A 13,249-nucleotide genomic window follows, 5' to 3' on the forward strand; every position below is an offset into this window, starting at 1 on the left:
CCCAAAACCTGCAATATGATTCTGTCCAGGTGATCTGTTCTTATCATGTTGGTTTAGAGATAAAGATTGGCCAGCTCTTCTTTTCTTGAGAACCATGGGATCTTTTACGTCCATCTCAGCAGATCAAGGGAGTCTCTGTTTAACACCTCATCAGAAAAAAGGATCAGATCAAAACTTTCATAAGAGGTTACCTAATTGGCTTAAGACAGTCACTCTGTGACCACAGCACTGCTCACCTTGGGATTTAATATGCAGAGGAGGATGAAGATGAATGTGCCTTGGAAACTGTTGATGATGGTGAATAAATAGGTCATTACACCGGGCTCTTCCTGAAACTGAAACAAACCAAAAATCCAAGTGCAGCCCAGGATGAACACCTGAGCAATGGCTTTAAATGTCAGCATCCTGCATTAGAAACAGAAAAAGATCTGTGAGAATGCAAGTAGCCAGGGCACCAAAAGATTAGATCAAAGTTCTGCAGCTCTGCAGTTATGGATGTTTGTGGATGTGGAAGCAAATCATGGGATAAGGAAGCTCCAAGAGCATCCCCTCTCTAATGCATGTGTATTTGGTAATAACCAGCAGTACATCAGTTACAGAAAATAATGAATGAGATATTGTATGTTGTGATAACTTTGTTTTACAGTAGTCACATGAAAAGATTTCAAGCAGAATTAAAAATTTTTAATGTTCAATAATTGTTTTAATATTGTACATGTGGTGCATTGATGTCAGAAAACAATTCCTTGAAATAATGCTGACTTTTAAGAATGTACCCAATGAAACCTTTATGGAATGAGGCCATTTAAATATTTTAGTCTGTGTTGGTTCTTTGAACTGGCAATCCATTTTGTCCTATGCCTCTAATCATTCCCCGTAACAGTGCACTATATCAGAGTGAGGTGGATGCTGGGACTCTGAATACATTTAAGGAGGAGATAGACAGATTTTTAATTGTTCAACATTGGAGAAGTTTTGAAGGGCTGAATTGCCCTTTCCTGCTCCTAGTTCTTACATTCTATGTAATTTACCCATCTTTACATGTTCCTGTAAATTTCAACAATATTTGCGTAAAGTTCGAGATAATAGTACCTTACTTTGTATTCTGAAGTTTAGACACTTGAGTGTCCCGCTTGGAAATTTCTCTTTTCAATATCAAGAGTATTGTGAAGTACAGAGCTGTGTTGATCTGTTGGAAGATTTCAAAATATGTTGAATGAATGTAAACAAATTGTTGTTGGAAAATATCTGGAACTAGGTCTTTTTAATTCTTAAATTTGTGTGATTTGCCAAGTGATGTTCACAGCTGGAATGGTGAAATTTCACACTGTTCTCCCTGCTAACATTTTTTTACGAGGATTTTCCCTGCCTGCTCTGAAGTAACTGATTCTGGGGAGACAGACAATGGAGAAGGGAAGTAAAGGTTCTGGGAGCGAGTGGCTATGGATGGAGTGGTCATGTGGTGAATTCGTTTTGCCAGACAGGGTATGGGGAAGACAGGATATGGAGGTTTGAGGACATGGAAGATACGCTGTGCAAATCAGATTGTGGGAGAGGGTGTAGTATACTGAAAATTACATTGTGCACTTGGCCACCTGGGGCTACCGTACAGACATGTTACATGAGAGGGAGTCTGCATCGAATGGAAAGAAAGGACCCATCTTTAATAGCTTCTGCAGTTCTAATTCTAAATGTCTTTGGCTGAATGTAGAGCTGTTTCTGTCCCAGAAACATTACAGAGGGAGTGGGAGGGGAGTGATTGGAATGATGTCCGCCAATTGGATCTCATAGAATATGAGTTCCCTGATTGGGCTGTTAACCTGGTCCAATCAGGGAGTTCGAGCTGACAGATACAAACAGGAGTGCCAGGGGTTCTGCTCACACTAGGATCTGGCTCTGTGCTGGCTGGGGCAATGTAATGTACTATGTACGTGTAAATAAAGGATGATTTGGTGATGGGATACCGACAGTTTGTGGAGCAATTTCAGGGAGAGAGAGAGTATTAGTAAGAGATAAAGTGCAAAAACAGTCTGTTATGAAGTATGGGATATAAATAAGTGACAAATTAATAATTACTGCTCGTGATGGTTTGATTTTATTTTAATTTATTACTGTCACATGTCCCAAGATACAGTGAAAAGTATTGTTTAGTGTGCTGTCTAGCCAAATTATATCTTACGTCAGTTCATCAGGGTAATATAACAGAATACAGAATAGAGTATTAGAGCTACAGAGAAGGCTCAGAGAAAGATCAACTCTAATATATGAGAGGTCTGTTTGTAATTTGGATCACAGTGGGGAAGAAGCTGATCTTGAATCTGTTACTGAGGTTAAGAAAATAAAAAAGGGGTTTACTGCACATTTTAAACAGAATCAGTTGATGCAATCAGATAGAAATAAAACATGAGAGATTTGATATGATTAATTTGTCAGTTACCAGAATGATCAGACACACAGGTCCCAGGAAACTCCAGATGAATCCTCTGTCTGTGGAGATCCAGCAGCTGGAAGTTAAGAGAAGAAAGTAAATCATTCGGAACAGTGAGTATCAACAAGAGAATAGCTCCCATGAAGCATGATCAATTTATAGTGCAAAAATATTTTTATAACCCGTGCACTGATTGGATGATAATGTTCTTTGTGGTTGTAGGTAAAAATATTTCAGAAGATTTTCATTCCTCAAGAAATGTGGTGATTAACAGGCGATGGGTCCTGAATTCAACTTGGGGACACCCTTCCCCTGACTCTTCCTTACTGTTTGTTTTGGGCTGTATGAGGCTTTTGAACTATTCACATTTCTTTCTGATCGGATGTTGACTGTACTCTCCATGTATGCTTCTGCAAAAGATTCCACACACCGTTTTGATGAAGAGCAGAAATATTTTCTCCAGTGCTCCTCAATCAAAATGAAAATATTCATTCACAGGTTGTGGGCATCCCTGGTTAGGCCAACATTTACTGCCAATCCCTACTTATCCAGAGGACAGCTAAATGCCAACCACTTTGCTGTGGGTCTTGATTCACATGTAGGCAAGACCAGTTAAGGATGGCAGTTTCACCCCTATAGGGCTTCAGTAAATCAGATAGGATTGTCTCTCTCTCTCTGTCTCTCCATCTGCTATAAAACCAAGGCTGGAAGGATGCACTGTTGTTCTCACCTCACTGCTCGATGGCTCACAATATTGAATGAAAATGGCCAGCTAAATATCTTGTCCATATCGGGTTTTAAATAACAAAGTCTCTCAACCAGGTTTCTTTATAAACATCATTGTTGGTTTACTATCAAATTTGTCAAAATATTACAAATGGATTCAATGAAGATGCAGTGAGTAGTGAACATATGCAGCTGGTAGTATAGATGTATAATGTTTATCTCTGTCAATAGTCCCAAAACACACATTCTGGAAAAGGAAAAAAATCCCCTAGATTTCTCTGCAGCGATTGGCTTTCTGAAGAAAAGACATTTTGACCAATGGATTATTTATTTAAAAATGGGCAGTGTAAGATGTCCCGATGTTTGTCGCTCCGATGTTGTGGCATGTGTGGTCAGGTTATCAATCACAGATAATTGTTTCTGGAGTTGCTCAGATGTAGCTTGCTTAAGAAATACAATCTTGAGAATTTGTTTTCCAGTCATTCTTTCAGGAGAACAAATTAGTTTCACCTTGAACTCAACAAGAGGGTTCTTTCAGAAATAGGAAAGATCGGCTGGGGTAGTCTTCCCTCGCAGATTTCCTGCCTCTGACTACTTACAGATTCCAAAGCCCTCTAACCAAAAGCTGTCACTGTTTAACCAGCCCGAGCACACAGCGGCTCCGTCAGAACACACTTCTATCACCAGTCATGTGACTCCTCGGAAACCTTGAAATCTCTAATGAACACATTGACCTTCAACAACACCATTTAAAGAAACTACATTGGGTATTTCCATAAAACTTGAATAAATACATTTTTCCACAATCCTTCCAACTTAATTCCTCTTTGAATTATTAAATATGACATGTCTTTGTAACAATATGAATTATGAATGAGTTAAGGGCAAGCATTGAGACTGCTCCATCATTCAACAAGATCATGGTTGATCTGATTGTGACCTCGATTCCACATTCTCACTTGACCCTTCCAGTCATCTTTGAATCCCTTGTGTGTCAAGAATCCATTTACCCCTGCATTGAAAATATTCAATGACCCTGTCTCCACTCCTGTCTGGGGAAGAGAGAACCAAAGACTCACAATCCTCTGAGAGAAAATGTTTGTCCTCGTTGCTGCCTTAATTCAGAGGCCTCCTATTTTAAAAACTGGACATCCCCCCACCTAATTTTGGTCTCCCACTAAAGGCAAACATCTTATCAGCATCCATTCTGTCAAGTCTCTCCACAATTTTAGACTGCTAAACCCAAATGGATATACTCCCAGCCTTCATAACCGCTTCATACAACATAAAACCCCCGACAGCGGGGTTCCATTCCTTGATGTGACTGAATCAAAATGATGCCGCACACAGACTCAGGGCCATGTGTGAGCTATGATGCTTGTTGGCTGCTGTTCCCTGACCAGGTCTTTTTCAATATGCTGTCTTCTGTTTATTTCCATGTTGCATAGTGTGTATTGCTCTTGTATTGGCTTAATGCCAGCCGGCCAGCCACCCTTTGGGGACAGTCACATTTTGTATAAAATTGGGTCACTCACTTCTCGTCAATAGCATGCCTGCCTATTTAGCCATTTCCCCACCACAAGGACATGGACTTCATCCCTTTTTCACTTGCCCCACATCTGCAGCCAATTCTCTGGGTTTCCATTCTCTTTTTATCGGCCCAAGACCTTTCCATCCTTCGTTCATGACTGTGGTTAACAAGTGTCAAAATTCCTTTTGCTAAAAAATGAATTATACAATTGCAAATGTTGATGATCAGAAAGTGCACTTTCTGAAAGGATGGCATGAGCAGATTGAATGGTAAGTTTCAAAAGGAAATCGATGTACATACTTGAAAAGGAAAGAAACTTTACAGAGTTTTGGTACTGAGGGATGGGACACACAGGCAGAGAGAGAGACAGAGAGAAGTGAGGGAATAGATAAGAGCAAAATGGACGAGAAGAGAGTGAGAGGAGAACATGAGTAAAGATGAGAGGAAAGGATGTAGGTCACGGGAGGAAAGCTGAACATTGGAGGAAAAATATAACAAGACCATGTCTTCTGGTTCCCATCGCGTAGAAGTAGTCATACTTTCAAATCAAAAATGCTGGAGTTTCATTGAGTGTATTTCTCACCATTTTCCCTTTGGCTGGCGGACTGACAGATTGATACTTTGTTACTCAGTGCATGACCACAGTGAATCAGTGAATGTGGCACCTCAGGATATGTATTCACATATCATTCAGTCACAGATCAGATCCAAGCTCTTTACGAATAATATAACCACAAACTTGCACATAAGGCACGTTGAATGTCTCAAAGCTCGTTATAGGGAATGAAATATTTTTGGTGTGTGGGCACTGTTGTAAAGTGGGAAAAATGTCAGCCAATTTGCAAACTACCACAAGCAACAATGTAATAATGACCAGGGTCTCTTTCGTGAGATGTTGATTGAGGGATAAATACCAATCAGGATACTCTGTTCTTTCCCATAGGATCTTCTATATCCACCTAAGTAGTTAAATGGGGCTTTGGTTTAATGTCTCATCTGAAGAATGGCATCTCTGCAGTGCAGCTGTCCCTCAGTGCTGCATTGAAACGCCAGATTTTTGTGCTGAAACTGTCGAATGGGGTTTGAATGCAAAATCTTACTCCTCAGATGTGACAGCGTTACCATCTGAGCCTCAGGTGACACGTGAAGTGAATGCGAAGGGTTGGAGAAAACAGAGATGAAAGGAAGAGAGATGAGAACAGGTGAGGAGAGCAAAAAGGGAAGGTGAAGACTGGAGGCCGTGGTGGGCAGAAGAAGGAAAGGAATGGAGAAGAGTCAAGGGCAGGAATTAAATGGGATAAATCATGGACTTTGGGCTGTTTCTATTGACAAAAACAAGTCTGCAATAAATAGAAAGAAGGTTAAATTCTGACAATGGCTGTAACTGTAAGGTGATAATTTCAGTTGCAAGATTTGAAAAAGAGGAGCCATTATTTACTGCCTGGGTGACCCATAACCATCGCGATACACTGCAGCAGAAATGAACACAATTATTGCAGGGACCCCATAGCCAAGAAGGTACATGAGTTTCTCAACTTTTCCTGAATGGGGAACTCTTAAATTCCTGATGTTTCTGACCATGAGAAAGAGGTGGATTCCCTGCAGAAACATCCAAACAAACGCAGCCAGGAACAAGTAGTGTAAAAATCCTGCTATAATCCCACACATCACCTGTAAGAATGAGAAACAGCATGAGACCCTTTCTTGAAGGAGCGATTCCTCACAATTCCACCTGACACACTCCTGGGTCTAACACCAAAACCATGTCCTTGCTGATGTTTTATGCTCTTCAGCAGAAGGGTGCACCATTTGGATTGAGCCAATGGCCATCTGTACCATTACAGAAGCATCCCTACCTGCCATCTGTACACTTCACCTCTTTCAGTCTTCTCATGACGAACCTCTTCTGACTGAAAGCCAGATGAAACTTTCGTTTCTGCACCTGCATTTCTCTTGAGGTCCATTTCTGTTAATCTAAAATTCAATTAACTTGTGCCACTTGGTTTGCTGGCCTCCTGTCCTCTGCTGGATTCCTTCAGAGGTAGCGAAGGTGGGACTCAACCCATAGATTGTCTCCAGCCTCTGTCTGGGGGGGAGTTCACCCGCAGAATATGTCCAGTCCCTCTCTGCCCCCTTGGATTGCACTGTAAGAATTTTGTGGTGGTGTTGTTTAATACAATTCAGAGAATAGGGAAGGTGGTAGGGAGGATCCCAACCTAATTGTGACCTTGGTTTATCGCAGTGGGATCCAATACATTCTCCCTGCAGTTATGGTGGAAATCTGGGAGAGTTAACAAGGCAATCTCAGGCTCTTGCATTTTAACTTCTAATGGTACAGCTTTTGAATGAAAGCTGAAGGGCCAGTATTGGAAGCAACTGGTGAAACGGGTAATATAAGCTGTAACTCCGTGAAAATTAACAGCTGGACCACATTGAGACCTTGATAACAATCAGTCAAGGGGACCTGTCTGATCACCTTCAGGCTGACTGTGAGTGGAAGGATAAGTGCATTGAGGAACTGTGGACCAGCAAAAACACAATTACACAAGACAAAAACGTACTGAATCTGAAAAAACATGTTGTGTCATTTACACATGTCCATACAGGAGAAAGCAATTTGCTTGATTGGTGGTGTGTCCATGACCTGAAATATTCACTTCCTCTGCCACCAGTGCACATTTGCAGTAGTGGAGACCACCCAGTAGATGCACTGCAACAACTTGTCATAGTTGCTTAGGCAGCACCTTGCAAACTCCCAACCTCTTTCTCTGGAAGAATAAGGGCAGCAGGAGCATGGGATCATCACCATCTCCAAGTTTGTTCCTGAGTTACAAACATCCTGAATTGGACATGTATCATGGATCCTTCATTATCAATGGGTCAAAATCCTGGCAATCCATGCCATACAATACTTGGGGAATCTGCATAACGTGGGCTGCAATTGTTCAAGAGGGTGGCTCAGCGCGACTTTCTCAAGGAAAATTAGGACAACAATAAATGCTGGTGAATTGCCAGATCCCGAAAATGAATTTTAAAATACTGATGGATGCGTACACAGATGAACCCAAAGAAAATTGACAGGCAGACAGTTGGACAGAGAGATAGTCCATATGCACACACAGGTAGATATTAGATTCACATCCTCACAGCCACAGCAAATGAATCTCAGAAATACTTGACACTTGGAAAAACATTCACATCCACACATTTGCACATATACAGGGAGAAAAAAACTAGCAGTTATAATATGCCTTGAACAAAGTAAATCTATCCCAAGTTATTTCACAGAATATTTTCAGACATAAAGCTCAGCTTGACACCAAACGAAAGGAGAAAACATTAGGACGGCTGCTGAAAAGCTTGGTCAAAGAGTTCAGTTTTAAGAGTTTCTTTAGGAAAATTGGTGGGGAAGAAGACAGGTTCAGTGAGGAAATTCCAGATTTCTAACAACTGAAGGTACAGTCACTAATCGTGGGAGAAGGAACTGAGGTTTTCATAAGCGACAAAGCTTGATACACAAGGATCAAATCTACACTGAAATGAGCATAAAACATATGTGTACAGGAGTACACAATCAAACCCATTCAGTTGGACTTAACAGATATGTACACACATACTCAAGTACACTCACATACTTGCATTCAAACCCACACATGCTCAGACACACTTTCTGTTCTCCATGCACACATTTACTCTGTCACAAACACAGACCTTACTCTCTCTCTCACATGCACATTTTCTCACACATACACGCAACTCTGTCATATGGACACTCATGTACTCTCGCTGTCACACAGACACTCTCTTACACATACACACTCAGACACAATAACTCTCTCTCACACACTCACTCTCACAACCTCTTACATTGCTGGCTGTGGTGGGTTCCCTTACTTGGTTTCTGGTTCTGTTGATCCCGACAGGGAAAAGCAGCTCTGCCAGGAAGAGACTCACGCACAGCTGCATGTGGGTGATATATAGAGCATTCCTTAAACTGGTACAGAAAGCAAAGGTCACAATGGTAATTCCAAGACACACCAGAGAAATTGGAATTCCAACCAATGTAATTATAGTCAAGGCAAAGGGATAGTCCTATTAGAAAGAAAGAATTTGCATTAATTTTGTATCTTTCAGAACATCACAACATACTCCTCTGGTAACCTGATAGGGTCAAAGTATGGGGAGGCTATAACCTTAAAATGAGAGCTCATCCAATAATGTGTTGTCGAAACCGTACTGTTTGATATTTCTGTGTTTCTGATTGTGGACTGGATTGGGAAAAGGACTGTTTTAAAAACCAAAGATGGTGAAAGGAATCACTGCACCTTTTAAAAGTCAGATGATCCACAGTTTTTGTGCTGTTTACACAGCTGTTTGTTCAAGCAGTGGGAGTAAGTTACTACAAATGGGCTGGAGCCAGAGGTGTATGCAAAGGAAGATTTGGCCAGCAACAAGTAGCTGATTGGTATGGGACCAGTGACCAGTTTTTAATGACAAAGGCCCTCTGCCTGTCAACAATTATTTGAATAACTCTCATGCAGTTGAACATCTTGTGAACGTGACTGTTTAGCTTGAAGCCTACAGACCTCAGGAAAGGAAGGTGAATACATCTAAGGTCTAAGAGAGCTGATATATATAGCCTTGTCAGTTACTGCGAGCTGTCACTTTCAACCAATATATCAGAGATGTTATCATTATGAACTAATCACCCTGTACCTCCTGCAAACAACTGAAAGTAGCTGTAGATGGGAGATTGAGGAGCAGCAATAGGATCATTTCAACAAACTTGGTTGGAGACAAAAAAACTGCAGATGTTGGAATCCAAGGCAGACAAACAGGAGGCTGGAAGAACACAGCAAGCCAGGCAGCATCTGGAGGAAAGTGGAAGTCAACATTTTGGGTATTACCATTCTTCAGGACTGAAGATGGGTAATTCCTGAAATGTTGACTTTTCCTTTCCTCCAGATGCTGCCTGGCTTGCTGTGTTCTTCCAGCCTTCTGTTTGTCGACCATCTAAGCAATCCCTGTGGATAGGGACCACATTGAACTACCTTCCCAGTCTTCCCCTCCACCAAAGACACACCTTTTTTTGTGTCTGTAAGCATGTGTAGGGGGAGTTTAAATGGAGGTTAGAGTTTTCTAACCTTTAACTGAACAGTCCACATAATGTCTGATATCTCTCAAAATCTTGATTATGTTTTTCATTCTCAGCATTTCACCTTCAATTCACTCTCTGTCTCTCTTTCTCTCTGTCTTTTTCTATGGCATCATCATTGTCCTGATGTCGCTATGGGGCAAAGTATGAAGCCTGGTCCCGGGAAATTATCCACTAGCTCCTGATATTATTTCCTTTCATTCTGTGCCACTTTCCAGCCACTGAAGCTAACCAGCTCCCCTTTAAGTCACTTCAAGTCCCAAACTCATCGACGCTTTGAATACTGTTCTCGTACCACTGTGTTACATACAATACAGAGCCAGGCCATTCAGCCCAACGTATCCCTGCCAGTGTTTGTTCTTCAAATGAGTCTCCCCCCACTTCTCTTCACCTGCCATTTTCAGCCTAACCATTGATTTCCCTTTCCCTCAAGTTTTGTTGGTCGTCCAACTTCCCCTTAAATGAGTTTACTTTGTGCACTTCAATTACCTCACAAAGTCCCACCTTCTCACCATTTCCTGTGCAGAGGTTTCTCTTCAAATCCCTGTTTATGCACTATGCACGTACTCCCTGATATTTTTATCTCCTATCTTGTTGACGTTTTGGACCGCACCAGAAGTGGAAACATCTCTTTACCTGGTCGAAAACCTTCAGAATCTTAACCATTTCTATTAGGTTTCGCCTTAGCCTTCCTGTTTCTGGAACAAAGTCCACTCTGTTTAGATCTTATTTCCGAGAAATGGAATTCACTACCTCCTTCTGTCTTATGGATTTTCAAAATCCAGTCATACTGTCTCTTCATCAAAGCACCTTTTTCTCACTTTTTTTCTCATTAATTCTGCATTATGATAACAATCAGATGATCTGATTTGTGGAGCACGCTCAAAATTTCTGCCACTTGCTCCTCTTCCCTGTCTGTCTACCACATAAAAGCACAATTTTCCAACTCCTTTCAGTTCCAAAGAAGAGTCAGGGAGGACTTGAAACATTATCTCCGCTTCTGTCTCCGTAGATACTGCAAGACATGTGGAATTTCTCTGTTTATATTTCTTTTTTTTAAGTGGTGTTGCCTCAGGGTTAGTGAAGCTAGCCTTCGTTACTCCACTGTTAATAGTGATGAGATAGATTTTGAACCATTGAGACAAGGGACAGATGAAGAGAACCAGGATATGAAATTCTGGAGATAAGGGAATTCATTACATCATTCCTGAATAGATGTAGCAGGAGCTCAGTTTGCATCATTTCCTATGACCAAAGTAGGTGTGGCATAGTAACAGAACAGATTTTGAAGAAAACACAGCTCCAACAGTTATTGAGGCTAATAAATGCAAACTCCCTGGAGAATGGTTGGCATGAACCTTGGTGTTTCCAATCATATCTGTAGCATATAGCTACACTGTGTGCATGTACTATTTATTGTATTGCCTCTCACCAATAAATACCTGTCAACAATATCATAACACCATTCATTCCCAAACCTGTTCATTAGATGCAGAGTTAGATGCAGAGAAACTGGAGGTTTCCTGGAGGTTTTTCTAAGATACAAGCTAACTGTTGGCATCTTTTATGTCTACTTTTAGAAATTCACTTTAATGTTTTATCCAAAAGATGACACGTCCAACAGGTCTCTCTGACTAATGCAGTGAGGTGTCAGCCTTCAGACCCTGAAAACGGCCCTTAATTTTGATAGCTACAATTGTCTCACACTCTCCTGATGCCTTGATCACCTAATATATTTTCTGCTATTAACACCTACAATTAACACCTATTCTTTCTCTCTACTGCTACCATTAACACTCCCCTTGCCTTTTACTCTGGGCGCCATCTCCATTTGTTCCACTCACTCCTTGGTCTTTCTCAATGCATGCAAACCAATATTTTCTAGCCCCATTTCACTCTGAAGAAGAGTCATTGGATTCTAGATCTAAATTCCACAGCCTGGGTTCTTGAATTGCAACATAACCTTTCGCACAATCACAACAACACTCAGGGCTTGTATCCAGTACATGAATTCAGAACTAACTGTGGAGAACTTAGATGAAGAAACAGTTTTACCTGCCATCCAACAGGAGACATTAGCAGTGCCAGGGTAGAGAGTTGGCTGCATCGACACTGAGTATGTGTTCGACTAGAACCTCCCACACTGCATCCACGAGGAGACCAGTAGCTTTTCCCAGCTGCATAATTCCAATGAACACAGTGCATTGTCCAATCACTGTTAGCTTGCTGTGGGGAGAAAGGTTCAAATTCAATATGAGAGGGATTCGATATAAACATAAGGATGTTATGCATCAGTTATACAGGGTGTTGGTAAGACCACATCTTAAATACTGTGTGCAGTTTTGGCCTCCCTTTTTAATGACAAATGTAAATGCATCGGAGATGGTTCAGAGGAGGTTTACTGGATTGATATCTCAAATGAGTGGATTGTCTGATGAAGATAGGTTGACCAGACTGGGATTATTTTCACTGGAGTTTAGGAGAGCAAGGGGTGCCTTGATAAGATCTTGAATGATCTGTACAAGGTGGATGTGGAAAGCATATTTCCTCTTGTGGGTGAGTTCAGAACAAGGGGACACTATGTTAAAATTATGGGTCACACTTTGGAGACAGAGATGAGAATTGTTTTTTTGCTGCAGAGAAAATAACTTTACACCTTGTGGTCTGGAATTTTGATATTCAGAATTTTGTTTACCCAGTCTGTATTCTTTTCCCACCCTTTGAATAAGTGTTAAACTATCTGTTCTTTGTCTGTCTAGATGATGATTGAGTCTGTGTTTATGTTTATGGTTTTGAGGGTGTAGACTTTAGTTTACATCGTGGTAGATTAGAAATGATTTCTTGCTTTTGGCAATGTGAAGTGTGTTGAAATAAGTAATTATTCTTCTGGTATGAATGAAACCTGGTGTGAAATGCTTTTGCCCTGACTATCAGTCAGTCGGGCAAATTGACCATTTTAGTGGTCCCAGTGGGATTTAATATATATTGTGGGGCTTGATTAATGGTGCACCCATTCCAGTGAAACTGTGACAGGTCTCAGAGCTGACTTTAGGTGGTTCATGTGTCAAATATCATTCTGTCACATAAAAGAAAAGTCTCTCCTTGCTGGAAGCAAGTGAAACTGTGTCAAATGGACACAGGACAATGGCGTTTGAGCTGACCTGCAAAACCATGCATCTCAAAATCAACTGCCTGTCTACTGACATCCTTCCTACCAGTTATCACCCTATGTAAAGGCTGCAAAGTCCCATTTTTCTACTCTTTGTGGAATTCACAGGCTGATGAGTGTATCTTTTTTAGCTTTAGTTTTGCATATATCTGATCCGTGTATACGAGTGTTGCATTATTATTTCTTCCTGCATTTAGCAATTAATAAACTTGCTCTTTCACTAAATCAAGGGAGCCTGTT

At 41.0% G+C, this 13,249-nt stretch overlaps 1 protein-coding gene across 1 annotated transcript in view; it reads right to left on the reverse strand.

The window, feature by feature from the left end:
- LOC109935378 overlaps window positions 1-13,249 on the reverse strand; it is a 109,189-nt gene that overhangs the window by 5,833 nt on the left and 90,107 nt on the right. Inside the window, exons 21-26 of the mRNA XM_048617833.1 lie at window positions 11,896-12,066; window positions 8,580-8,777; window positions 6,124-6,356; window positions 2,438-2,504; window positions 1,098-1,189; window positions 237-405 (exon numbers count right to left, since the gene is read on the reverse strand). Of these exons, the coding sequence (XP_048473790.1) occupies window positions 237-405; window positions 1,098-1,189; window positions 2,438-2,504; window positions 6,124-6,356; window positions 8,580-8,777; window positions 11,896-12,066 (930 nt within the window). The remainder of the gene's footprint in view (window positions 1-236; window positions 406-1,097; window positions 1,190-2,437; window positions 2,505-6,123; window positions 6,357-8,579; window positions 8,778-11,895; window positions 12,067-13,249) is intronic.

Source organism: Rhincodon typus, chromosome 38 (genome assembly GCF_021869965.1).
Source record: "Rhincodon typus isolate 14 chromosome 38, sRhiTyp1.1, whole genome shotgun sequence".
In the NCBI taxonomy this organism is placed as follows: domain Eukaryota; kingdom Metazoa; phylum Chordata; class Chondrichthyes; order Orectolobiformes; family Rhincodontidae; genus Rhincodon; species Rhincodon typus.